Source organism: Pseudophryne corroboree, chromosome 12 (assembly GCF_028390025.1).
Source record: "Pseudophryne corroboree isolate aPseCor3 chromosome 12, aPseCor3.hap2, whole genome shotgun sequence".
NCBI classification, from domain to species: Eukaryota; Metazoa; Chordata; class Amphibia; order Anura; family Myobatrachidae; genus Pseudophryne; species Pseudophryne corroboree.
This window is the reverse complement of record NC_086455.1, coordinates 125,062,025-125,089,600: the sequence shown is the minus strand read 5'-3', so window position 1 is coordinate 125,089,600 and position 27,576 is coordinate 125,062,025. Positions and strand designations below refer to the sequence as shown.

Genomic DNA, 27,576 nt, shown 5'->3' with positions numbered 1-27,576 from the left:
ATGTAAGTGTATTTTATTTCTTCCTATTTATTTACTTCTTTCTTGTTATGTGTTAGTCACACACAAGAGTAACTCCTTTTAACTACATTGTGCACCTCACTCAATTTTAGTACAGCGGAGAACAGTTCCATAGCGCAATCTGTTCAACATGAAACTTCACACTCACATTTATGAAGCAACTTGAGCTTCTGACCATGGTCTTGCCCGAAATTTAAAAGGGCAATGCTTTTACTAGCAAGATACTACTAGTAAAAGCATTGCACTTTTAAGTTTCACCGATAGACATGCTCAGAAGCACAGGGTTTTCCAACTCGATGCTTTGTAAATAAACCCCTAGATGTCTCCTTAATCTCATGATTTAGTTACACAATACGGCTAAGTAACCAGTGTTTTAGCAGGCAAACAGTCAAGTTTTATTTATAAAAGGGGAACACAAAGCTGACCTCACTTCTAGCTTACAGATGCGTCTATTGGTGGTGGAGTGTAGGTCTTAACATTGACGTGTGTAAGTCCAAAACAATAACTTGCAACTGTCCCGATTTGGCGTGACAGTTCCGCTGTCCCACCTGCAGGTCGCAGTGTCCCGTGGTGGTGGTGGTGGAGCAGTTGGGAGGGGTGTGGTTCATAGAGTCGACCACACTTACGTTGACAGCGTCTAGGTTGACCACTATTGGTCGACAGTAACTAAGTCGACACCCAAAATAGGTCGACACAAGCATTAGGTTGACATGAGGTCTTTTTTTTTTTTTTAAATGTGTCGTTTTCTTTGTAGAGTGACCGGGAACCCCAATTAGTGCACCGTGTCCCCTCGCATGGCTTGCTATGCTTCGGGCAAGGTGCCTCGCTGCACTTGGCACAGGTTAACGTTCCGAACTGTAGTCCACATGGATCGTAAAGTATTTTAAAAGTTCAAAAATATTAAAAAATTGTGAAAAACTCATGTCACCCTTTTGTCATGTCGACATAGTGACCCTGTCGACCTAATGCATGTCGACCAATAGTGGTCGACCTAGAGACCGGATATCGTTGGGAGATTCCCCTGTCACTCGCTGCTCTAAGCAGAGCAGCGATGAATAGATGTGCAAAACACAGGCCTTTTGTGGTATGCAACCACTGCATTTAGTAAATGAAGTCTAATGACAGAGAGATGTAAATAGTATATAGAATAAGCATGTGTAAGTATATATAAAGCAAAATAATAAGGAACAATATTACCTTGAGAATTTTACCTCTCCACACTCCCCAAATCGGTGGCTTAAGATCCACAGTCCACGAACAGGCATTATGGTGCATGAGTAACACTCACATTAAACAGGAACCTACATAACATAACAGCATTTAGCAAACTAGTTGTTTCATACATATAATGTCTGAGATAGAGCAACAAATAAGCAATTTGCATTCTACAATGTACGTATAAATGTGTTTTTATTATAAAATAGATATGGAGACACAAAATATTATGTATTTAATGTACTTTCCACTCTATCAGCAATGAAAGTGTGTCACTAATATAACTACAGTATAAGAACATGGAGAGATGAAAAATAAGATTTTACTTACCGATAAATCTATTTCTCGTAGTCCGTAGTGGATGCTGGGGACTCCGTCAGGACCATGGGGATTAGCGGCTCCGCAGGAGACAGGGCACAAAAATAAAGCTTTAGGATCAGGTGGTGTGCACTGGCTCCTCCCCCTATGACCCTCCTCCAAGCCTCAGTTAGGATACTGTGCCCGGACGAGCGTACACAATAAGGAAGGATTTTGAATCCCGGGTAAGACTCATACCAGCCACACCAATCACACCGTACAACTTGTGATCTGAACCCAGTTAACAGTATGACAAACGTAGGAGCCTCTGAACAGGCGGCTCACAACAATAACAACCCGATTTTTTTGTAACAATAACTATGTACAAGTATTGCAGACAATCCGCACTTGGGATGGGCGCCCAGCATCCACTACGGACTACGAGAAATAGATTTATCGGTAAGTAAAATCTTATTTTCTCTGACGTCCTAGTGGATGCTGGGGACTCCGTCAGGACCATGGGGATTATACCAAAGCTCCCAAACGGGCGGGAGAGTGCGGATGACTCTGCAGCACCGAATGAGAGAACTCCAGGTCCTCTTTAGCCAGGGTATCTAATTTGTAGAATTTTACAAACGTGTTCTCCCCCGACCACGTAGCTGCTCGGCAGAGTTGCAATGCCGAGACCCCTCGGGCAGCCGCCCAGGATGAGCCCACCTTCCTTGTGGAATAGGCCTTGACAGATTTAGGCTGTGGCAGGCCTGCCACAGAATGTGCAAGTTGAATTGTGCTACAAATCCAACGAGCAATCGTCTGCTTAGAAGCAGGAGCACCCAGCTTGTTGGGTGCATATAGTATAAACAGCGAGTCAGTTTTTCTGACTCCAGCCGTCCTTGAAATATATATTCTCAATGCCCGGACAACGTCCAGCAACTTGGAATCCTCCAAATCGCTAGTAGCCGCAGGCACCACAATAGGCTGGTTCAGATGAAACGCTGACACCACCTTAGGCAGAAAATGAGGACGCGTCCGCAGTTCTGCCCTGTCCGAATGGAAAATCAGATATGGGCTTTTATACGATAAAGCCGCCAATTCTGATACTCTCCTGGCTGAAGCCAGGGCCAGTAGCATGGTTACTTTCCACGTAAGATATTTCAAATCCACCGATTTGAGTGGCTCAAACCAATGGGATTTGAGAAAATCCAAAACTACATTAAGGTCCCACGGAGCCACAGGGGGCACCACCGGGGGCTGTATATGTAGTACTCCTTTAACAAAAGTCTGGACTTCAGGAACTGAAGCCAATTCTTTCTGGAAGAAAATCGACAGGGCCGAAATTTGAACCTTAATGGACCCCAATTTGAGGCCCATAGACAATCCTGTTTGTAGGAAAAGCAGGAATCGACCCAGTTGAAATTCCTCCGTGGGGACTTTCCTGGCCTCACACCACGCAACATATTTTCTCCAAATGCGGTGATAATGTTGTGCAGTCACCTCTTTCCTGGCTTTAACCAGTGTAGGAATGACCTCTTCCGGAATGCCTTTTTCCCTTAGAATTCGGCGTTCAAACCGCCACGCCGTCAAACGCAGCAGCGGTAAGTCTTGGAATAGACACGGTCCCTGCTGAATCAGGTCCCGCCTTAGAGGTAGAGGCCACGGATTTTCCGTGAGCATCTCCTGAAGTTCCGGGTACCAAGTTCTTCTTGGCCAATCCGGAGCCACGAGTATCGTTCTTACTCCCCTTTGCCGTATAATTCTCAGTACTTTGGGTATGAGAGGCAGAGGAGGAAACACATACACTGACTGGAACACCCACGGTGTTACCAGAGCGTCCACAGCTATTGCCTGAGGGTCTCTTGACCTGGCGCAATACCTGTCCAGTTTTTTGTTGAGGCGAGACGCCATCATATCCACCTTTGGTTTTTCCCAACGGTTCACAATCATGTGGAAGACTTCTGGATGAAGTCCCCACTCTCCCGGGTGTAGATCGTGTCTGCTGAGGAAGTCTGCTTCCCAGTTGTCCACTCCCGGAATGAACACTGCTGACAGTGCTATCACATGATCTTCCGCCCAGCGAAGAATCCTTGCAGCTTCTGTCATTGCTCTCCTGCTTCTTGTGCCGCCCTGTCTGTTTACGTGGGCGACTGCCGTGATGTTGTCCGACTGAATCAACACCGGCTGACCCTGAAGCAGGGGTTTTGCCAGACTTAGAGCATTGTAAATCGCTCTTAGCTCCAGTATATTTATGTGAAGAGACATCTCCAGGCTTGACCATACTCCCTGGAAGTTTCTTCCCTGTGTGACCGCTCCCCAGCCTCTCAGACTGGCATCCGTGGTCACCAGGACCCAGTCCTGTATGCCGAATCTGCGGCCTTCTAACAGATGAGCACTCTGCAACCACCACAGAAGAGACACCCTTGTCCGTGGCGATAAGGTTATCCGCTGATGCATCTGCAGATGCGATCCGGACCATTTGTCCAGCAGATCCCACTGAAAAGTTCGTGCGTGGAATCTGCCGAATGGGATTGCTTCGTAAGAAGCCACCATCTTTCCCAGGACTCTTGTGCATTGATGCACAGACACTTTTCCTGGTTTTAGGAGGTTCCTGACAAGTTCGGATAACTCCTTGGCTTTCTCCTCCGGAAGAAACACCTTTTTCTGAACCGTGTCCAGAATCATTCCCAGGAACAGCAGACGTGTTGTCGGGGTCAACTGAGATTTTGGAAAATTCAGAATCCACCCGTGTTGTTGCAGCACTACTTGGGTTAGTGCTACTCCGTCCTCCAGCTGTTCTCTGGACCTTGCCCTTATCAGGAGATCGTCCAAGTAAGGGATAATTAATACGCCTCTTCTTCGCAGAAGAATCATCATTTCGGCCATTACCTTGGTAAAGACCCGAGGTGCCGTGGACAATCCAAACGGCAGCGTCTGAAACTGATAATGACAGTTTTGCACCACGAACCTGAGGTACCCTTGATGTGAAGGGCAAATTGGGACATGCAGGTAAGCATCTTTTATGTCCAGGGACACCATAAAGTCCCCTTCTTCCAGATTCGCTATCACTGCTCTGAGTGATTCCATCTTGAACTTGAATTTTTGTATGTACAGGTTCAAAGATTTCAGATTTAGAATAGGTCTTACCGAGCCGTCCGGCTTCGGTACCACAAATAGCGTGGAGTAATACCCCTTTCCCTGTTGTAGGAGGGGTACCTTGACTATCACCTGCTGAGAAAACAGCTTGTGAATGGCTTCCAATACCGTCGCCCTGTCTGAGGGAGACGTTGGCAAAGCAGACTTTAGGAACCGACGAGGGGGAGACTTCTCGAATTCCAACCTGTAACCCTGAGATACTACCTGCAGGATCCAGGGGTCCACCTGTGAGCAAGCCCACTGCGCGCTGAAATTCTTGAGTCGACCCCCCACCGTTCCTGAGTCCGCTTGTAAAGCCCCAGCGTCATGCTGAGGGCTTTGCAGAACCCGCGGAGGGCTTCTGTTCCTGGGAAGGAGCTGCTTGCTGCCCTCTCTTACCCTTTCCTCTGCCTCGGGGCAGATATGACTGTCCTTTTGCCCGCTTGTTCTTATAGGACCGAAAGGACTGCGGCTGAAAAGACGGTGTCTTTTTCTGTTGGGAGGGGGTCTGAGGTAAAAAGGTGGATTTCCCGGCCGTTGCCGTGGCCACCAGATCCGATAGACCGACGCCAAATAATTCCTCCCCTTTATACGGCAATACTTCCATATGCCGTTTGGAATCCGCATCACCTGACCACTGTCGTGTCCATAAACTTCTTCTGGCAGATATGGACATCGCACTTACTCTCGATGCCAGAGTGCAAATATCCCTCTGAGCATCTCGCATATAAAGAAAAGCATCCTTTAATTGCTCTAAAGTCTGTAAAATACTGTCCCTATCCAGGGTATCAATATTTTCAGTCAGGGAATCCGACCAGACCACCCCAGCACTGCACATCCAGGCTGAGGCGATGGCTGGTCGCAGTATAACACCAGTATGTGTGTATATACTTTTTAGGGTAGTTTCCAGCCTCCTATCAGCTGGATCCTTGAGGGCGGCCGTATCAGGAGACGGTAACGCCACTTGTTTTGATAAGCGTGTGAGCGCCTTATCCACCTTAGGGGGTGTTTCCCAGCGCGCCCTAACCTCTGGCGGGAAAGGGTATAATGCCAATAACTTTTTTGAAATTAGCCCTTTTCTATCTGGGTAAACCCACGCTTCATCACATACATCATTCAATTCCTCTGATTCAGGAAAAACTACAGGTAGTTTTTTCACCCCCCACATAATACCCCTTTTTGTGGTACTTGTAGTATCAGAGATATGCAAAGCCTCCTTCATTGCCGTGATCATATAACGTGTGGCCCTACTGGAAAATACGTTTGTTTCTTCACCGTCGACACTAGATTCAGTGTCCGTGTCTGGGTCTGTATCGACCGACTGAGGTAAAGGGCGTTTTACAGCCCCTGACGGTGTCTGAGACGCCTGGGCAGGTACTAACTGGTTTGACGGCCGTCTCATGTCGTCAACTGATTTTTGTAATGTGCTGACATTATCACGTAATTCCATAAACAAAGCCATCCATTCCGGTGTCGACTCCCTAGGGGGTGACATCACCATTACCGGCAATTGCTCTGCCTCCACACCAACATCGTCCTCATACATGTCGACACACACGTACCGACACACAGCAGACACACAGGGAATGCTCTATTGAAGACAGGACCCCACTAGCCCTTTGGGGAGACAGAGGGAGAGTTTGCCAGCACACACCCAAGCGCTATAATATATATGGGAACAACCCTATATAAGTGTTGTATCCTTATAGCAGCTTAAATATAGTAATATCGCCAAAAAAAGTGCCCCCCCCCCCTCTCTGTTTTACCCTGTTTCTGTAGTGCAGTGCAGGGGAGAGTCCTGGGAGCCTTCCTCACAGCGGAGCTGAGCAGGAAAATGGCGCTGTGTGCTGAGGAGAATAAGCCCCGCCCCCTATTTCGGCGGGCTCTTCTCCGGAGTTTGTGAGATCTGGCAGGGGTTAAATACATCCATATAGCCTCAAGGGCTATATGTGATGTATTTTAAGCCATAAAAAAGGTATTATACATTGCTGCCCAGGGCGCCCCCCCAGCGCCCTGCACCCTCCGTGACCGCTGTGTGAAGTGTGCTGACAACAATGGCGCACAGCTGCAGTGCTGTGCGCTACCTCAGGAAGACTGAAAAGTCTTCTGCCACCTGCTTCTGGACCTCTTCCATCTTCGGCATCTGCAAGGGGGGTCGGCGGCGCGGCTCCGGGACGAACCCCAGGGTGAGACCTGTGTTCCGACTCCCCCTGGAGCTAATGGTGTCCAGTAGCCTAAGAAGCCAATCCATCCTGCACGCAGGTGAGTTCACTTCTCTCCCCTAAGTCCCTCGATGCAGTGAGCTTGTTGCCAGCAGAACTCACTGAAAATAAAAAACCTAAAAACTTTTTCTAAGCAGCTCTTTAGGAGAGCCACCTAGATTGCACCCTGCTCGGACGGGCACAAAAACCTAACTGAGGCTTGGAGGAGGGTCATAGGGGGAGGAGCCAGTGCACACCACCTGATCCTAAAGCTTTATTTTTGTGCCCTGTCTCCTGCGGAGCCGCTAATCCCCATGGTCCTGACGGAGTCCCCAGCATCCACTAGGACGTCAGAGAAATGTTAGTGGAGTATTCCATTCGGGGCAATGTGCACAGAGTGCTGTTGGAACGGCCAGGTTGAGGGAACACCACACCTATATCTTTGCTAACTTTCCCTCCTGCACCATAGAGGTGTGTAGGAAAAGGAGTGCAGTTGCTTGCTGTATTATACTGTAATGTGCGCAGCTGAACACTGCAGCAATGTCCGGTAGAACACTGATCAAAACTGAATCCTCCTTAGTATTTTTATTATTATTATCCTATATTTATATGGTGCCACAAGGGTTCCGCAGCGCCCAATTACAGAGTACATAAACAAATAATCAAAACAGGAAAACAACAACTTACAGTTGAAAGAAATATAGGACAAGTACAGGGTAAATAAACATAGCTACAGCAGCAGACGACACTGACGTTAAGTATGAGGCGTCAGAAGACTGCTGGATTTTTTGCAGTTGAAGATTATTAAAGTAAGAAAAAGAATAAGCACATGAGGAAAGAGGGCCCTGCTCGTGAGAGCTTACATTCTAAAGAGGAGGGGTAGACAGACGAGGTGACACAGATGGGGTACATAGAGAGCGTGGACAGTGTTAGGATGAGATTTGGTGAAGAAGTGGGTCTTGAGAGTCCATTTGAAGTGAGGTGGAGAGTCTGAGGGGGAGAGGGAGGGAATTCCAGACAAAGGGAGCAGCACGTGAAAAATCTTGGAGGTAGGAGTGGGAGGAAGTAATCCGTAGGCAGGAGAGTCGGCGTGCATTAGCAGAGCGAAGAGGACGGGTGGGAGTGTAAAGGGAGATAAGGTCAGAGATGTAGATGCGAGAGGAGTGGGTGAGGGCTTTGTAAGTGAGTGTAAGAAGCTTGAAATGGATTCTGAAAGGGAAGGGGAGCCAGTGAAGGTCTTGTAAGAGATGAGAGGTGGACATAGTGCGTTTGGTGAGGAAAATGAGCCGAGCAGCAGCATTGAAGATAGATTGGAGTGGAGAGAGGTATTTGTCACGAATACCAGTCAGGACGAGATTTCAGTAGTCCAGTCTGGAGATGACCAGTGAGTGGATAAAGGTCTTAGTAGCATCCTGGGTCAGAAAGGGTCTGATCCTGGAAATATTTTTTAGATGAAAACGGCAGGTTTGTGAGAGGTGCTGAATGTGTGGTTTGCAGGAGAGGGAGGAGTGAAGGATTACTCCAAGACAGCACACTTGGGGGCTAGAGGAGATAATAGTGCCATCAATAGATAATGAGATTGTAGGAGGTGAGGTTATGCGGGGGGGGGAGGCAAGATGATCAGCTCGGTCTTAGACATGTTAAGTTTAAGAAAGCGATGGGACATCCAGAGATAGCAGAGACAGTTGGAGATACGAGTGAGGAGAGCAGGCGAGAGGTCCAGAGAAGAAAGAAAGATTTAAATGTCATCAGCATAGAGATAATATTGGAAATCAAAAGAACTAAAGAGCATACCTAGTGAGGACGTATAGAGAGAGAAAAGAAGAGGATCAAGGACAGAACCTTGGGGTACACCTATAGTTAGTGGAAGTGAGGGGGATGTCGAGTCATGAGAGGAGACAGAATGAAAGGTCAGAGAGGTAGGAAGACAGCCAAGAGAGGGCAGTATCACGCAAACCAATGGAGTGAAGGATTTGCAGTAGGAGAGGGTGTTCCATAGTGTCAAAAGCAGCAGAGAGATAAAGGAGAATAAGTAGAGAGTAGTGGCCTTTAGATTTAGCAGCATGGAGGTCATTGCATACTTTTGTAAGGGCAGTTTCAGTGGAGTGGAGAGGACGGAAGCCAGACTGGAATGGGTCAAGCAGTGAGTGTGAGGAAAGAAAGGAAGTAAGGCAGTTGTAGACAATACGCTCAAGGAGTTTGGAGGCAAAAGGGAGAAGACAGATGGGTCGGTAGTTAGAGCGAGTGTTTGGATCAAGGGTAGGTTTTTTAAGAATTTTGAATGAACAAATTCAGTTTCTACACATAATTAAGATGCACTGTAATCGGAACAGCATTGTGTTTATTACCATATATTGCAACAAAGAAAACCATAATGAAGTCATGTCTATTTCTTCCACCACCATGTCCAGGGACTGGTTTTAGATGAACATATGGGTATATTAATAGAAATCTCAGGATCACCATGTGCCTGATGATGAAAGTACAGCGGGCATAAACTGCTAAATAAAAAAGTGTATATTTGCCGGTATATATTATACATATCTTGTGATGCGACTACCCATAGGTGTACGCCTGGTCTGCCATGAGTCATCATCAGTTTAGACTTGCACCTACAATATACCAGTTTCTAAATATGTGCCTGGAAATAGGTGTATTTACGCTTACATTCAGCTCGGCACAACCACTTGCCATTCCACTGACACATCCTCTGTGCACCTTGCCTACGTGAGCTGCCCGCTACAGCTCTCCAGTAGTAAGCGTAGGTGCGAGAAAGACTTGGCAACGCCCGTATTTGTGTGGGCACAGTAACGTTTCGGCTCAGACTCAGTTTGTGCCTTAAAATAAGATTTTACTTACCGATAAATCTATTTCTCGGAGTCCGTAGTGGATGCTGGGGTTCCTGAAAGGACCATGGGGAATAGCGGCTCCGCAGGAGACAGGGCACAAAAAGTAAAGCTTTTCCAGATCAGGTGGTGTGCACTGGCTCCTCCCCCTATGACCCTCCTCCAGACTCCAGTTAGGTACTGTGCCCGGACGAGCGTACACAATAAGGGAGGATTTTGAATCCCGGGTAAGACTCATACCAGCCACACCAATCACACCGTACAACTTGTGATCTAAACCCAGTTAACAGTATGATAACAGCGGAGCCTCTGAAAGATGGCTTCCTTCAACAATAACCCGAATTTGTTAACAATAACTATGTACAATTATTGCAGATAATCCGCACTTGGGATGGGCGCCCAGCATCCACTACGGACTCCGAGAAATAGATTTATCGGTAAGTAAAATCTTATTTTCTCTATCGTCCTAGTGGATGCTGGGGTTCCTGAAAGGACCATGGGGATTATACCAAAGCTCCCAAACGGGCGGGAGAGTGCGGATGACTCTGCAGCACCGAATGAGAGAACTCCAGGTCCTCCTTAGCCAGAGTATCAAATTTGTAAAATTTTACAAACGTGTTCTCCCCTGACCACGTAGCTGCTCGGCAAAGTTGTAATGCCGAGACCCCTCGGGCAGCCGCCCAAGATGAGCCCACCTTCCTTGTGGAGTGGGCCTTTACAGATTTAGGCTGTGGCAGGCCTGCCACAGAATGTGCAAGTTGGATTGTGCTACAGATCCAACGAGCAATCGTCTGCTTAGACGCAGGAGCACCCATCTTGTTGGGTGCATACAATATAAACAACGAGTCAGATTTTCTGACTCCAGCTGTCCTTGCAATATATATTTTTAATGCTCTGACAACGTCCAGTAACTTGGAGTCCTCCAAGTCACTTGTAGCCGCAGGCACTACAATAGGCTGGTTCAGATGAAATGCTGACACCACCTTAGGGAGAAAATGCGGACGAGTCCGCAGTTCTGCCCTGTCCGAATGGAAAATCAGATATGGGCTTTTGTAAGATAAAGCTGCCAGTTCTGACACTCTCCTGGCCGAAGCCAGGGCTAGAAGCATGGTCACTTTCCATGTGAGATATTTCAAATCCACCTTTTTTAGTGGTTCAAACCAATGAGATTTTAGAAAGTCCAAAACCACATTGAGATCCCACGGTGCCACTGGAGGCACCACAGGAGGCTGTATATGCAGCACTCCCTTAACAAAGGTCTGGACTTCAGGGACTGAAGCCAATTCTTTTTGAAAGAAAATCGACAGGGCCGAAATTTGAACCTTAATAGATCCCAATTTGAGACCCATAGACAATCCTGATTGCAGGAAATGTTGGAATCGACCCAGTTGAAATTCCTCCGTCGGAGCACTCCGATCTTCGCACCACGCAACATATTTTCGCCAAATTCGGTGATAATGTTGCACGGTTACTTCCTTCCTTGCTTTAATCAAAGTAGGAATGACTTCTTCCGGCATGCCTTTTTCCTTTAGGATCCGGCGTTCAACCGCCATGCCGTCAAACGCAGCCGCGGTAAGTCTTGAAACAGACAGGGACCCTGCTGAAGCAAGTCCCTCCTTAGAGGTAGAGGCCACGGATCTTCCGTGATCATCTCTTGAAGTTCCGGGTACCAAGTCCTTCTTGGCCAATCCGGAACCACTAGTATCGTTCTTACGCCTCTTTGCCGTATAATTCTCAATACTTTTGGTATGAGAGGCAGAGGAGGAAACACATACACCGACTGGTACACCCAAGGCGTTACCAGCGCGTCCACAGCTATTGCCTGCGGATCTCTTGACCTGGCGCAATACCTGTCCAGTTTTTTGTTGAGGCGAGACGCCATCATGTCCACCATTGGTCTTTCCCAACGGGTTACCAGCATGTGGAAGACTTCTGGATGAAGTCCCCACTCTCCCGGGTGAAGATCGTGTCTGCTGAGGAAGTCTGCTTCCCAGTTGTCCACTCCCGGGATGAACACTGCTGACAGTGCTATCACATGATTCTCTGCCCAGCGAAGAATCCTTGCAGCTTCTGCCATTGCACTCCTGCTTCTTGTGCCGCCCTGTCTGTTCACATGGGCGACTGCCGTGATGTTGTCCGACTGGATCAACACCGGTTTTCCCTGAAGCAGAGGTTCTGCCTGGCTTAGAGCATTGTAGATTGCTCTTAGTTCCAGAATGTTTATGTGAAGAGACGTTTCCAGGCTCGTCCATACTCCCTGGAAGTTTCTTCCTTGTGTGACTGCTCCCCAGCCTCTCAGGCTGGCGTCCGTGGTCACCAGGATCCAATCCTGTATGCCGAATCTGCGGCCCTCCAATAGATGAGCACTCTGCAACCACCACAGAAGAGACACCCTTGTCCTTGGAGACAGGGTTATCCGCAGGTGCATCTGAAGATGCGACCCTGACCATTTGTCCAACAGATCCCTTTGGAAAATTCTTGCGTGGAATCTGCCGAATGGAATTGCTTCGTAAGAAGCCACCATTTTTCCCAGGACTCTTGTGCATTGATGTACAGACACCTTTCCTGGTTTTAGGAGGTTCCTGACAAGCTCGGATAACTCCTTGGCTTTTTCCTCCGGGAGAAAAACCTTTTTCTGAACCGTGTCCAGAATCATCCCTAGGAACAGCAGACGAGTTGTCGGCATTAACTGGGATTTTGGAATATTCAGAATCCACCCGTGCTGTTTTAGCACTTCTTGAGACAGTGCTAATCCCATCTCTAGCTGTTCTCTGGACCTTGCTCTTATTAGGAGATCGTCCAAGTATGGGATAATTAATATGCCTTTTCTTCGAAGAAGAATCATCATCTCGGCCATTACCTTTGTAAAGACCCGAGGTGCCGTGGACAATCCGAACGGCAGCGTCTGAAACTGATAGTGACAGTTTTGTACAACGAACCTGAGGTACCCCTGGTGTGAGGGGTAAATTGGAACGTGGAGATACGCATCCTTGATGTCCAAGGATACCATAAAATCCCCCTCTTCCAGGTTCGCTATCACTGCTCTGAGTGACTCCATTTTGAACTTGAACTTCTTTATGTACAGGTTCAAGGACTTCAGATTTAGAATAGGCCTTACCGAGCCATCCGGCTTCGGTACCACAAAAAGAGTGGAATAATACCCCTTCCCTTGTTGTAGAAGAGGTACCTTGACTATCACCTGCTGAGAGTACAGCTTGTGAATGGCTTCCAAAACCGTCTCCCTTTCGGAGGGGGACGTTGGTAAAGCAGACTTCAGGAAACGGCGAGGTGGATCTGTCTCTAATTCCAACCTGTACCCCTGAGATATTATCTGCAGGATCCAGGGATCTACCTGCGAGTGAGCCCACTGCGCGCTGTAATTTTTGAGACGACCGCCCACCGTCCCCGAGTCCGCTTGAGAAGCCCCAGCGTCATGCTGAGGCTTTTGTAGAAGCCGGGGAGGGCTTCTGTTCCTGGGAAGGAGCTGCCTGTTGCTGTCTCTTCCCTCGACCTCTGCCTCGTGGCAGATATGAATAGCCCTTTGCTCTCTTATTTTTAAAGGAATGAAAGGGCTGCGGTTGAAAAGTCGGTGCCTTTTTCTGTTGGGGAGTGACTTGAGGTAGAAAAGTGGATTTCCCGGCTGTAGCCGTGGCCACCAAATCTGATAGACCGACTCCAAATAACTCCTCCCCTTTATACGGCAAAACTTCCATATGCCGTTTTGAATCCGCATCGCCTGTCCACTGTCGCGTCCATAAAGCTCTTCTGGCCGAAATGGACATAGCACTTACCCGTGATGCCAGTGTGCAGATATCCCTCTGTGCATCACGCATATAAAGAAATGCATCCTTTATTTGTTCTAACGACAGTAAAATATTGTCCCTGTCCAGGGTATCAATATTTTCAATCAGGGACTCTGACCAAACTACCCCAGCACTGCACATCCAGGCAGTCGCTATAGCTGGTCGTAGTATAACACCTGCATGTGTGTATATACTTTTTTGGATATTTTCCATCCTCCTATCTGATGGATCTTTAAGTGCGGCCGTCTCAGGAGAGGGTAACGCCACTTGTTTAGATAAGCGTGTTAGCGCCTTGTCCACCCTAGGAGATGTTTCCCAGCGCTCCCTAACCTCTGGCGGGAAAGGGTATAATGCCAATAATTTCTTTGAAATTATCAGCTTTTTATCAGGAGCAACCCACGCTTCATTACACACGTCATTTAATTCTTCTGATTCAGGAAAAACTATAGGTAGTTTTTTCACACCCCACATAATACCCTGTTTAGTGGTACCTGTAGTATCAGCTAAATGTAACGCCTCCTTCATTGCCAAAATCATATAACGTGTGGCCCTACTGGAAAATACGGTTGATTCGTCACCGTCACCACTGGAGTCAGTGCCTGTGTCTGGGTCTGTGTCGACCGACTGAGGCAAAGGGCGTTTTACAGCCCCTGACGGTGTTTGAGTCGCCTGGACAGGCACTAATTGATTGTCCGGCCGTCTCATGTCGTCAAACGACTGCTTTAGCGTGTTGACACTATCCCGTAGTTCCATAAATAAAGGCATCCATTCTGGTGTCGACTCCCTAGGGGGTGACATCCTCATATTTGGCAATTGCTCCGCCTCCACACCAATATCGTCCTCATACATGTCGACACACACGTACCGACACACAGCAGACACACAGGGAATGCTCCTAACGAAGACAGGACCCACTAGCCCTTTGGGGAGACAGAGGGAGAGTTTGCCAGCACACACCAAAAGCGCTATATATAACAGGGATAGCCTTATAATAAGTGCTCCCTTATAGCTGCTTTATATATATAAAAATATCGCCATAAATTTGCCCCCCCTCTCTGTTTTACCCTGTTTCTGTAGTGCAGTGCAGGGGAGAGACCTGGGAGCCGTCCTGACCAGCGGAGCTGTGAGAGGAAATGGCGTCGTGTGCTGAGGAGATAGGCCCCGCCCCTTTTTTGGCGGGCTCGTCTCCCGCTATTTAGTGAATCCAGGCAGGGGTTAAATATCTCCATATAGCCTCTGGGGGCTATATGTGAGGTATTTTTAGCCTTTATATAGGTTACATTTGCCTCCCAGGGCGCCCCCCCCCAGCGCCCTGCACCCTCAGTGACTGCGTGTGAAGTGTGCTGAGAGGAAAATGGCGCACAGCTGCAGTGCTGTGCGCTACCTTTAGAAGACTGCAGGAGTCTTCAGCCGCCGATTTTGGACCTCTTCTGACTTCAGCATCTGCAAGGGGGCCGGCGGCGCGGCTCCGGTGACCATCCAGGCTGTACCTGTGATCGTCCCTCTGGAGCTGATGTCCAGTAGCCAAGAAGCCAATCCATCCTGCACGCAGGTGAGTTCACTTCTTCTCCCCTCAGTCCCTCGTTGCAGTGATCCTGTAAAATAAAAAACCTAAGCTAAACTTTTTCTAAGCAGCTCTTTAGGAGAGCCACCTAGATTGCACCCTTCTCGGCCGGGCACAAAAATCTAACTGGAGTCTGGAGGAGGGTCATAGGGGGAGGAGCCAGTGCACACCACCTGATCTGGAAAAGCTTTACTTTTTGTGCCCTGTCTCCTGCGGAGCCGCTATTCCCCATGGTCCTTTCAGGAACCCCAGCATCCACTAGGACGATAGAGAAATTAAATTTTCACCAAATACTTTATTTTCGGGGCTCTCTGCATTCATGATCATTCAAGCAGGAGTGTGTAACACGCAGAAGTGTGTTACAGTAATCTGTAAACATGATATGGAGGATGACGCTGACTTCAAGACTGCATTTCACCAGGTTTTAATTAGCCACAAAACCTGTGTAATCCACGAACGTCCTGGTAAACCTATGTATAAGGCCCTCCAGGTAATGGGACAGGGTGCACCCACTCAGCAGCTAAAAATCCCATAAAAATATTTCTAAACAGTTGCACACTATTCTGTCAGATCACGCTGGCACTTGTAGTTTCACAACTGTAATGCCAGGCTGTCTGCCCTGCTATGAATGAGAGGCTTAACACCACTGAGCCACCCTAAAAGCCGAAAAGAATGAGGACATATCATTTAACTATAACGGTAAGCTCCCGCTGCGCCCCTCACCCGGGACAGTCACACGCCCTCACCCTCCCGTCCTGCAGCCAGGATGCTGTGCTAACTTCCATCCACTTCCGGACTCACCCGCCTGGGAGTCAGCAGCTCAGCTGTGAGCGCTCCGCTTCCGGTCCGTGCGTCACTTCCGGTGAGGATGGCAGCTATCTGATCTCCGCCCGGGAACTACATGGCGTTCGCTGCCTGAACTTGCCCGGGACCCGATCCCCGCCCTGCACACACACGGCGACATGGCCACTACCGCAGAACTGTTCGAGGTAGGTCCGGGTGCTTGAGTATTGCTGCAAGGCCCCACCATATTCAGGTGTACAGTATGCAGGGTCAGTGTACAGTATAAAGGGGCGTTGTGACAGTATGCAGGGTCAGTATATTGTGTACAGTCTACAAGGGTGTTGTGACAGTATGCAGGGTCAGTGTATTGTGTACAGTATACAAGGGTGTTGTGACAGTATGCAGGGTCAGTGTATTGTGTACAGTATACAAGTGTTGTGACAGTATGTAGGGTCAGTGTACTGTTTACAGTATACAAGGGTGGTGTGACAGTATGCAGGGTCAGTGTACAATATACAAGGATGGTGTGACAGTATGCAGGGTCAGTGTATTGTGTACAGTATACAAGGATGGTGTGACAGTATGCAGGGTCTGTGTACAGTATAAAGGGGTGGTTGTGACAGTATACAGGGTCAGTGTACTGTTTACAGTATACAAGGGTGGTGTGACAGTATGCAGGGTCAGTGTACAGTGGTTGTGTGACAGTATGCAGGGTCAGTGTACAGTATACAAGGGTGGTGTGACAGTATGCAGGGTCAGTGTACAGTGGTTGTGTGACAGTTTGCAGGGTCAGTGTACAGTATAAAAAGGGGCGGTGTGACGGTATGCAGGGTCAGTGTATTGTTTACAGTATACAAGGGTGATGTGACATTATGCAGGGTCAGTGTACAGTATACAAGGATGTTGTGACAGTATACAAGGGTTGTGTGACAGTATGCCGGGTCAGTGTACAGTATACAAGGGTGTTGTGACAGTATGCAGGGACAGTGTACAATGTATGTCAACAGAAAAAGGATTGATTAGGTGCCGCACATGACTACAATTAATCTTTTGTAAAGGGCTCTTTATGAAATTTGTCCCTTGTGACCAACAGTGCATTTACATAAGGGATGCCTGTAAATGGTATTCAAGGAGTTTGTTGTGGTTGGTGGTGCACCCAGAGTCAATAATACTTAATATTGTTTGAGGAGGAAAAGAGAGACTCTATGTTGGGGCACGCTTAAATAAAACTTAACTTTTAATTAGAGTAAGATAAAATATAGTACCTTGACAAACACACACACACATATATATATACACCTATAGTCCTAAGAGAGAAGGACAAAAAAAGGAGGGAGATTCTGAATCTCTCTCTACTGTTCTCATGGAAATCTGAAAATAGATTCTGAGAGATTTTAATAGTTAAAGAAAAACTTGAAAATAAACATTCTTAATGATGTAATAAGTGAGGTGATAGTGACACCTAAGATGAAAATATCAAAATTGATTTCTACATAAGAAAACAAAGTTTCTGATAAGAATCACAATGGCATAGGATGTGACAGCAGTTTTTAGTAAACTTAGAGGTATAGGTCTATTGACCAATGCCAATTGTGATGAATTTATCCTGGTATCCTAGTAGGAGGTAAATTGCCAATTCTAGCTTTCTCGTCAGTGATAAGCGTATCGGATAATATATGTGAGATGTGTGCAAATCTGAAATCAGATGCACATTATTGCTCCAATACTCCAGTTTCATGTACACAGATAATAATATATTTAACAGGTCTGTGATCAGACAATTAAGAGAGGGAAAAAGAGGGATGAAATTCAGTAAGGTCAAAGGTTGCTCCAGCACTTCTGCTTTTCACATTTGGATACAGGTGTCTATTACTGCACCTGATATTCCCTAGTAGTCTCCCACCTAGGTACTATTCAGGCTCCTCACTGCTTAGCTTCCAAGATCAGGCGAGATTGGGCGTAACCAGAGAGATATGGCAGTAATATCACATGGATTGTGAATGAGAGAGTGTATGGTTATTGGCACATACCAAAAAGAGCACTTCTACTATCCATTAGGATGCACAGTCTATCAGTTGTTGTCGTATTACCAGGAATTTAAATGACTGGCCTTTTGGATGAGTGAGTGCTGAATGAGTGAGGTATAGGAAACAATTAAGTACAGGGCCCGCCCCCTGTTGTTCGCCGCACCATATAGTAATGGATAGTGGACGAGAGAGGCGGGTTGCCTGTGCTTGTAGAAAAAAGGGGTGGAATTACACAGATATCTTAAAGTTTTCTTAAGTAATCAAAGTTCCAAGATAGGGATCATATAATCATATATTGTCCTAAGTGAGAATTTGTTTCTCTTAGAGCAACTGGGGTAGGTTTTTAGAAATATAAAAAGGAGAACTGAATGTCAATAATGCAGTATATTACTTGTTTGTCACAATGATCGACATAGAATAAAAGAAAAAAATGGCAAGAAAAGGGAATTTAGCAAATTACCTGTTGGTAGATCAAAATTAAATATCAAATATCAAAATTTAACATAGGTGATACGATACCAGGAAAGATGGTGGGCTGAACCGTGCACTGTTCAGCATTACATAACACAGACGGCCGTTTCACCTGAGGTGGCTTGTTCACTGTGTGAGAAAATAGTGGAAAGCTATCTATTTAAGGCCAAAGGGGGGGGAAGTGGTCTCAGATAAGGACCAATCGCTAGAAAACAGGAAATGTGTATACATCATGTGATATGCTTGCCATACTCTTCACCTCACTTCCGGTTTCAAAAGGGCGGAAGTGATGTGGGATTATATCATGTGATGTAAATTTGCATACCTGCAGAGATTTTAAGTTAAAACTTAAAACAGGATAATCGAGACTTAATAAATATTAAAGCCTAACTGTGATGGCTGAGATCAAGGAGAAAGCCCTATGATCGGAGGCCTGCGTACATGAACTGACGATAACGCGTCCTGACGCTTCACATTGTAGTGACGCGTCACTTCCGGTTACGGAACCCGGAGGTGGCGCGTATCCCATCCACAGTTTTTTTGATTATGTACGCGGCTAAATAAGTTTCATAGTGAGTTTCATCAATTGACGCAGGGGGGAAGTGGATGATGGGGAATAATTTATTAAATCAGAATGATTCTAATATACTCGGAGTATTTACTCCGTAACCGGAAGTGGCGTATATGCGCATCACTTCCGCTTGAGGAATGGTTAGAGGATGATTGAAGGGAGTGTGGACCAGCAAGGCTGCCTCACTTCCTGTTTGGTAGTCATGGTGATAGAGCTATAAACAGATCAATTTCACCGTGACCGGAAATTCACTGACTATATTTTTTGCTGCGATTGGTTATTATAAGAGGTGTGTGGTAGTAAAGAAAATAAAATTAAATTAATTTAAAATAAAATTAATACATGGAGGATTCATCGCGGGTTCGGTTCATTAACACAGAGGTGAGGTAAATGATAGGGAATGGCTTATTAGATCGAAGTGATTCAGTTATACTCGGAGTATTGACTCCGTGACCGGAAGTGGCGTATATGAACATTATTTCCGCTTGAGGGATGGTTGGAAGATGAATGTAGAGAGTGTGGACCATGAGATCTGCCTAATTCCCTGTTTGGTAGTCATAGTAATAGGACCACAGACGGAGCAGTTTCACTATGGCCGGGAATTCAATAATTACATCTTTTGTGCTTTTAGTTATTATATAAGATGTGTTATGGTAGACGAATTGATGAATGCACGGAGGTGTAAATGCTGCCTTGAAATTATTGTGGATGGGTGCGTGTTGAATTTTGTATTAATATATTGGCTATTGATTTGTAAAATAATTACAATAATTAAAAGAAATACCTTTACTTTTTAGTCTGACTGGGCGGGGTTTAAGTTTAGAGTACAAATAAATTGATATATAGAGGTTAAGGATCTAGTGATTGCGTGAAGGCAGATTTTGATGCTGCAATTTCATAGAACTCGCACAGTATAATTATCATGAGATTTTTGAAAAGTAGGGCAAGATTCTAGTGCCGGGGGCTAAGTGAGGTGACAAGATGATTAGAAGGAATTGACTGGTTTAGGACCTCGTTGTTACCTCAATGATGGAAAAGAGCTAAGTTGGGGTGAAAGTGGTGTAGAAATTGGTGAGTGATAAAGAATCGGTAGGTGAGAACTGTTGTATTTAGTGATGTGGGAACAGAGGGAATTAAAAGGGGAAGGGGGTGGGGATGGTGAAAGGTAGGAGAGAGAAAGGGCTGTGGGAGAAGGGGAGGTGAAAAAAATATATGACCAATTGGAAGAAAAAGGGGGGGTGAGACTGGATGGAGGATAATCTGGTTTAGTGAACCGATGTGAGATTACAATGTGGAGTGACGTGTATGATTATCAAATTAAAGGGGAGAGATGAAAATGATTGAAGGGTGAATTATAAAATTTCTTGTGATTTATGGATCCTTGGTGATGTGTGGATTGATGGGAATCACATAAAGACTCCATAATTGATGTGTTCATTCATGCCCTTGGGTGCAAGGCAGTCCAGTTGGAAAGTCCATTCAGATTCATGTTTCAATAATTCTTGCATGAGGTCTCCTCCACGTATTCCTAAGGTAATTCTTTCTAAGCCAAAGGCTTTTAATTCTTTGGAATTGCCATGATGATGATTCATGAAGTGGCGTGCCACTGATGTAAGTTTTTTCATTTTTTGCATGTCGGATGGTGCATTTCTTATGGAGCCTACGTGTTCCAAGATACGTTGTTTGAGGGCTCTGGTAGTGATGCCCACATATTTCATGTCACAACTACATAATATGCAATACACGACCCCAACGGCATTACAGTTGATGAACTGATTGATTGGTCTTTCTTCTCCATATCGATCAGTGACAGATGTAGTCTTGATCATGTGTTGGCATGCTTTACACGTCCCACATGGAAAGGAGCCCTTGATGGTTGGTTGTTTTTTAGGATTTTTGGTAAAATGGCTAGTAGTGAGTTTATCTTTGAGGTTTCTAGACCTTCTCCAGCTCATAGAGGGTTTATGTCCTATAGTCTCCGCAAGGTCATGATCTAAGAGTAAGACTGGCCAGTGTTTGTTAATGGAATCCTGTATTTCCCTCCATTCTCTGCAAAATGTGCCAACAAACCTGAGTTTGTTGTCCTGTCCTGATGTAGTGCCAATTTTTGTGTGTGGGAAGATCAAGTTGTCCCTCGGTGTTTGGCTGGTATGCCACTTGGCTTTTTTAATGGACCTATGACTATAACCACGTTCCCTCAATCTAGTTGTCAATTCCTGATACAATAGGTCGTCCTGGTGGTGTAGTAATATTTTTGTGAACCTTGGGTAAAAGGTATAGTGTAGGTGTCTTGGGTTTGGAGGTCGTTAGGTACTCTACTTCTTCCTTGGTTAGTGTACCTTGGGAAAATGCTCGATCTAGAATTCTGTTGAGTGCAATCCTAATATTGTCGGTTGGGTTGAAAGTGATATTGTATCAGGAAAGGGTGGAATTCTGGAAAAACCCAGTACCTTTTTGGATTTGCATTTACGGCAACATGTATTAAACCTTCCTTCATATCTGCGTGACACAACGGACATACTTCAAAAATTACATGATGTCCAACTAGATGATGAGTACCTATTGGTAACACTTGATGTAGAATCACTCTACACCAGCATCAAACATCAAACTGGCATAGAAGCGGTTCGATATTTTCTGGAAATGGCTGGCAACAGTGAGTTTCATGATTTACTAATTGAACTTCTGGAATTTGTTCTGACAAGGAACTACTTTACCTTCAATGATAGGTTTTACCTCCAAACACGTGGCACGGCGATGGGCGCGGCCTGTGCCCCAACTTATGCCAACCTATATTTGGGTTGGTGGGAGAGAGAAGTTGTAATGCATCCGAACAATGAAAAATACACACGGCATGTAGTTGCGTGGTGGCGTTATATCGATGATATCATCATGATATGGGAAGGTGACCGAAAACTTCTACTGACATTCATTGAGGAATTGAACACCAATGAAAACAACCTTAAACTCACACACCACATCAGTGAGGATTCAGTGTGCTTTCTGGACCTTATCATCTCCAAAGCACCCAATGGTCAGATTGAAACTGAGCTCTACCGGAAAGAAACATCCACCAACAGCCTGTTACATCAGACAAGCGCGCATTTTCCCCCTACGGTAGAAAATATTCCCAAGGGGGAATTCCTACGCCTAAAGAGAAACTGTTCGGACTCATCAACCTTCTCACAGAAAAGTGCGGAATTGACAACTAGATTGAGGGAACGTGGTTATAGTCATAGGTCCATTAAAAAAGCCAAGTGGCATACCAGCCAAACACAGAGGGACAACTTGATCTTCCCACACACAAAAATTGGCACTACATCAGGACAGGACAACAAACTCAGGTTTGTTGGCACATTTTGCAGAGAATGGAGGGAAATACAGGATTCCATTAACAAACACTGGCCAGTCTTACTCTTAGATCATGACCTTGCGGAGACTATAGGACATAAACCCTCTATGAGCTGGAGAAGGTCTAGAAACCTCAAAAGATAAACTCACTACTAGCCATTTTACCAAAAATCCTAAAAAACAACCAACCATCAAGGGCTCCTTTCCATGTGGGACGTGTAAAGCATGCCAACACATGATCAAGACTACATCTGTCACTGATCGATATGGAGAAGAAAGACCAATCAATCAGTTCATCAACTGTAATGCCGTTGGGGTCGTGTATTGCATATTATGTAGTTGTGACATGAAATATGTGGGCATCACTACCAGAGCCCTCAAACAACGTATCTTGGAACACGTAGGCTCCATAAGAAATGCACCATCCGACATGCAAAAAATGAAAAAACTTACATCAGTGGCACGCCACTTCATGAATCATCATCATGGCAATTCCAAAGAATTAAAAGCCTTTGGCTTAGAAAGAATTACCTTAGGAATACGTGGAGGAGACCTCATGCAAGAATTATTGAAACATGAATCTGAATGGACTTTCCAACTGGACTGCCTTGCACCCAAGGGCATGAATGAACACATCAATTATGGAGTCTTTATGTGATTCCCATCAATCCACACATCACCAAGGATCCATAAATCACAAGAAATTTTATAATTCACCCTTCAATCATTTTCATCTCTCCCCTTTAATTTGATAATCATACACGTCACTCCACATTGTAATCTCACATCGGTTCACTAAACCAGATTATCCTCCATCCAGTCTCACCCCCCCTTTTTCTTCCAATTGGTCATATATTTTTTTCACCTCCCCTTCTCCCACAGCCCTTTCTCTCTCCAACCTTTCACCATCCCCACCCCCTTCCCCTTTTAATTCCCTCTGTTCCCACATCACTAAATACAACAGTTCTCACCTACCGATTCTTTATCACTCACCAATTTCTACACCACTTTCACCCCAACTTAGCTCTTTTCCATCATTGAGGTAACAACGAGGTCCCAAACCAGTCAATTCCTTCTAATCATCTTGTCACCTCACTTAGCCCCCGGCACTAGAATCTTGCCCTACTTTTCAAAAATCTCATGATAATTATACTGTGCGAGTTCTATGAAATTGCAGCATCAAAATCTGCCTTCACGCAATCACTAGATCCTTAACCTCTATATATCAATTTATTTGTACTCTAAACTTAAACCCCGCCCAGTCAGACTAAAAAGTAAAGGTATTTCTTTTAATTATTGTAATTATTTTACAAATCAATAGCCAATACATTAATACAAAATTCAACACGCACCCATCCACAATAATTTCAAGGCAGCATTTACACCTCCGTGCATTCATCAATTCGTCTACCATAACACATCTTATATAATAACTAAAAGCACAAAAGATGTAATTATTGAATTCCCGGCCATAGTGAAACTGCTCCGTCTGTGGTCCTATTACTATGACTACCAAACAGGGAATTGGGCAGATCTCATGGTCCACACTCTCTACATTCATCTTCCAACCATCCCTCAAGCGGAAATAATGTTCATATACGCCACTTCCGGTCACGGAGTCAATACTCCGAGTATAACTGAATCACTTCGATCTAATAAGCCATTCCCTATCATTTACCTCACCTCTGTGTTAATGAACCGAACCCGCTATGAATCCTCCATGTATTAATTTTATTTTAAATTAATTTAATTTTATTTTCTTTACTACCACACACCTCTTATAATAACCAATCGCAGCAAAAAATATAGTCAGTGAATTTCCGGTCACGGTGAAATTGATCTGTTTATAGCTCTATCACCATGACTACCAAACAGGAAGTGAGGCAGCCTTGCTGGTCCACACTCCCTTCAATCATCCTCTAACCATTCCTCAAGCGGAAGTGATGCGCATATACGCCACTTCCGGTTACGGAGTAAATACTCCGAGTATATTAGAATCATTCTGATTTAATAAATTATTCCCCATCATCCACTTCCCCCCTGCGTCAATTGATGAAACTCACTATGAAACTTATTTAGCCGCGTACATAATCAAAAAAACTGTGGTTGGGATACGCGCCACCTCCGGGTTAACCGGAAGTGACGCGTCACTACAATGTGAAGCGTCAGGACGCGTTATCGTCAGTTCATGTACGCAGGCCTCCGATCATAGGGCTTTCTCCTTGATCTCAGCCATCACAGTTAGGCTTTAATATTTATTAGTCTCGATTATCCTGTTTTAAGTTTTAACTTAAAATCTCTGCAGGTATGCAAATTTACATCACATGATATAATCCCACATCACTTCCGCCCTTTTGAAACCGGAAGTGAGGTGAAGAGTATGGCAAGCATATCACATGATGTATACACATTTCCTGTTTTCTAGCGATTGGTCCTTATCTGAGACCACTCCCCCCCCTTTGGCCTTAAATAGATAGCTTTCCACTATTTTCTCACACAGTGAACAAGCCACCTCAGGTGAAACGGCCGTCTGTGTTATGTGGTGCTGAACAGTGCACGGTTCAGCCCACCATCTTTCCTGGTATCGTATCACCTATGTTAAATTTTGATATTTGATATTTAATTTTGATCTACCAACAGGTAATTTGCTAAATTCCCTTTTCTTGCCATTTTTTTCTTTTATTCTATGTCGATCATTGTGACAAACAAGTAATATACTGCATTATTGACATTCAGTTCTCCTTTTTTATATTTCTAAAAACCTACCCCAGTTGCTCTAAGAGAAACAAATTCTCACTTAGGACAATATATGATTATATGATCCCTATCTTGGAACTTTGATTACTTAAGAAAACTTTAAGATATCTGTGTAATTCCACCCCTTTTTTCTACAAGCACAGGCAACCCGCCTCTCTCGTCCACTATCCATTACTATATGGTGCGGCGAACAACAGGGGGCGGGCCCTGTACTTAATTGTTTCCTATACCTCACTCATTCAGCACTCACTCATCCAAAAGGCCAGTCATTTAAATTCCTGGTAATACGACAACAACTGATAGACTGTGCATCCTAATGGATAGTAGAAGTGCTCTTTTTGGTATGTGCCAATAACCATACACTCTCTCATTCACATCCATGTGATATTACTGCCATATCTATCTGGTTACGCCCAATCTCGCCTGATCTTGGAAGCTAAGCAGTGAGGAGCCTGAATAGTACCTAGGTGGGAGACTACTAGGGAATATCAGGTGCAGTAATAGACACCTGTATCCAAATGTGAAAAGCAGAAGTGCTGGAGCAACCTTTGACCTTACTGAATTTCATCCCTCTTTTTCCCTCTCTTAATTGTCTGATCACAGACCTGTTAAATATATTATTATCTGTGTACATGAAACTGGAGTATTGGAGCAATAATGTGCATCTGATTTCAGATTTGCACACATCTCACATATATTATCCGATACGCTTATCACTGACGAGAAAGCTAGAATTGGCAATTTACCTCCTACTAGGATACCAGGATAAATTCATCACAATTGGCATTGGTCAATAGACCTATACCTCTAAGTTTACTAAAAACTGCTGTCACATCCTATGCCATTGTGATTCTTATCAGAAACTTTGTTTTCTTGTTATGTAGAAATCAATTTTGATATTTTCATCTTAGGTGTCACTATCACCTCACTTATTACATCATTAAGAATGTTTATTTTCAAGTTTTTCTTTAACTATTAAAATCTCTCAGAATCTATTTTCAGATTTCCATGAGAACAGTAGAGAGAGATTCAGAATCTCCCTCCTTTTTTGTCCTTCTCTCTTAGGACTATAGGTGTATATATATATTGTGTGTGTGTGTTTGTCAAGGTACTATATTTTATCTTACTCTAATTAAAAGTTAAGTTTTATTTAAGCGTGCCCCAACATAGAGTCTCTCTTTTCCTCCTCAAACAATACAGTGTACAATGTACAAGGGTGGTGTGACAGTATGCCGGGTCAGTGTATTGTGTACAGTATACAAGGGTGGTGTGACAGTATGCAGAGTCAGTGTATTGTGTACAGTATACAAGGGTGGTGTGACAGTATGCATGGTCAGTGTACCATATAAAGGGGTGGTTGTGACAGTATGCAGGATCAGTGGACTGTTTACAGTGTACAAGGGTGGTGTGACAGTATGCAGGGTCAGTGTACAGTATAAAGGGGTGGTTGTGACAGTATGCAGGGTCAGTGTACAATATACTAGGGTGGTGTGACAGTATGCCGGGTCAGTGTACAGTATAGAAGGGTGGTGTGACATTATACAGGGTCAGTGTACAGTATAAAGGGGTGGTTGTGACAGTATGCAGGGTCAGTATAGTGTGTACAGTATACGAGGGTGGTGTGACAGTATGCAGGGTCAGTGTACAGTGGTTGTGTGACAGTATGCAGGGTCAGTGTACAATATACAAGAGTGGTGTGACAGTATGCCGGGTCAGTGTATTGTGTACAGTATACAAGGGGGGGGGGGTGTCAGTATGCAGGGTCAGTGTACAGTATAAAGGGGTGGTTGTGACAGTATGCAGGGTCAGTATATTGTGTACAGTATACAAGGGTGGTGTGACAGTATGCAGGGTCAGTGTACAGTATAAAGGGGTGGTGTGACAGTATGTAGGGTCAGTGTATTGTGTACAGTATTCAAGGATGGTGAGACAGTATGCAGGGTCAGTGTACAGTATAAAGGGGTGGTGTGACAGTATGTAGGGTCAGTGTATTGTGTACATTATTCAAGGATGGTGTGACAGTATGCAGGGTCAGTACACAGTATACAAGGGTGGTGTGACAGTATGCAGGGTCAGTGTACAGTATAAAGGGGTGGTTGTGACAGTATTCAGGGTCAGTATATTGTGTACAGTATACAAGGGTGGTGTGACAGTATGCAGGGTCAGTGTACAGTATAATGGGGCGGTGTGACAGTATGAAAGGTCAGTGTATTGTGTACCGTATGCAAGGATGATGTGACAGTATGCAGGGTCAGTGTATTGTGTACAGTATACAAGGGTGATGTAACAGTATGCAGGGTCAGTGTACTGTTTACAGTATACAAGGGTGGTGTGACAGTATGCAGGATCAGTGTACAGTATAAAGAGGCGGTGTGACAGTATGTAGGGTCAGTGTATTGTGTACATTATTCAAGGATGGTGTGACAGTATGCAGGGTCAGTACACAGTATACAAGGGTGGTGTGACAGTATGCAGGGTCAGTGTACAGTATAAAGGGGTGGTTGTGACAGTATTCAGGGTCAGTATATTGTGTACAGTATACA

General features: G+C 45.1%; 2 protein-coding genes and 2 pseudogenes across 5 annotated transcripts in view; 2 read left to right on the top strand and 2 right to left on the bottom strand.

Annotated features, from left to right (window-relative positions):
- AP5M1 (adaptor related protein complex 5 subunit mu 1) overlaps positions 1 to 18,479 on the bottom strand; it is an 82,726-nt gene extending 64,247 nt beyond the window's left edge. Inside the window, exons 1-2 of one of the 4 annotated variants that reach the window (XM_063947981.1) lie at positions 18,403 to 18,479; positions 1,216 to 1,319 (exon numbers count right to left, since the gene is read on the bottom strand). In XM_063947981.1, the coding sequence (XP_063804051.1) occupies positions 1,216 to 1,283 (68 nt within the window). In that variant the 5' untranslated portion in view covers positions 1,284 to 1,319; positions 18,403 to 18,479. Of the gene's footprint in view, positions 1 to 1,215; positions 1,320 to 15,796; positions 15,961 to 18,402 lie in introns of those variants that run through there. The other 3 variants (XM_063947980.1, XM_063947979.1, XM_063947978.1) reach the window with 3 other exon arrangements.
- Positions 15,978 to 27,576, top strand: part of EXOC5 (exocyst complex component 5) — a 127,599-nt gene continuing 116,000 nt past the window's right edge. Inside the window, exon 1 of the mRNA XM_063947977.1 lies at positions 15,978 to 16,062. Coding sequence (XP_063804047.1) covers positions 16,036 to 16,062 — 27 coding nt within the window. The 5' untranslated portion in view covers positions 15,978 to 16,035. The remainder of the gene's footprint in view (positions 16,063 to 27,576) is intronic.
- LOC134981946 (5S ribosomal RNA) lies at positions 17,723 to 17,841 on the bottom strand (annotated as a pseudogene).
- LOC134981645 (5S ribosomal RNA) lies at positions 25,419 to 25,537 on the top strand (annotated as a pseudogene).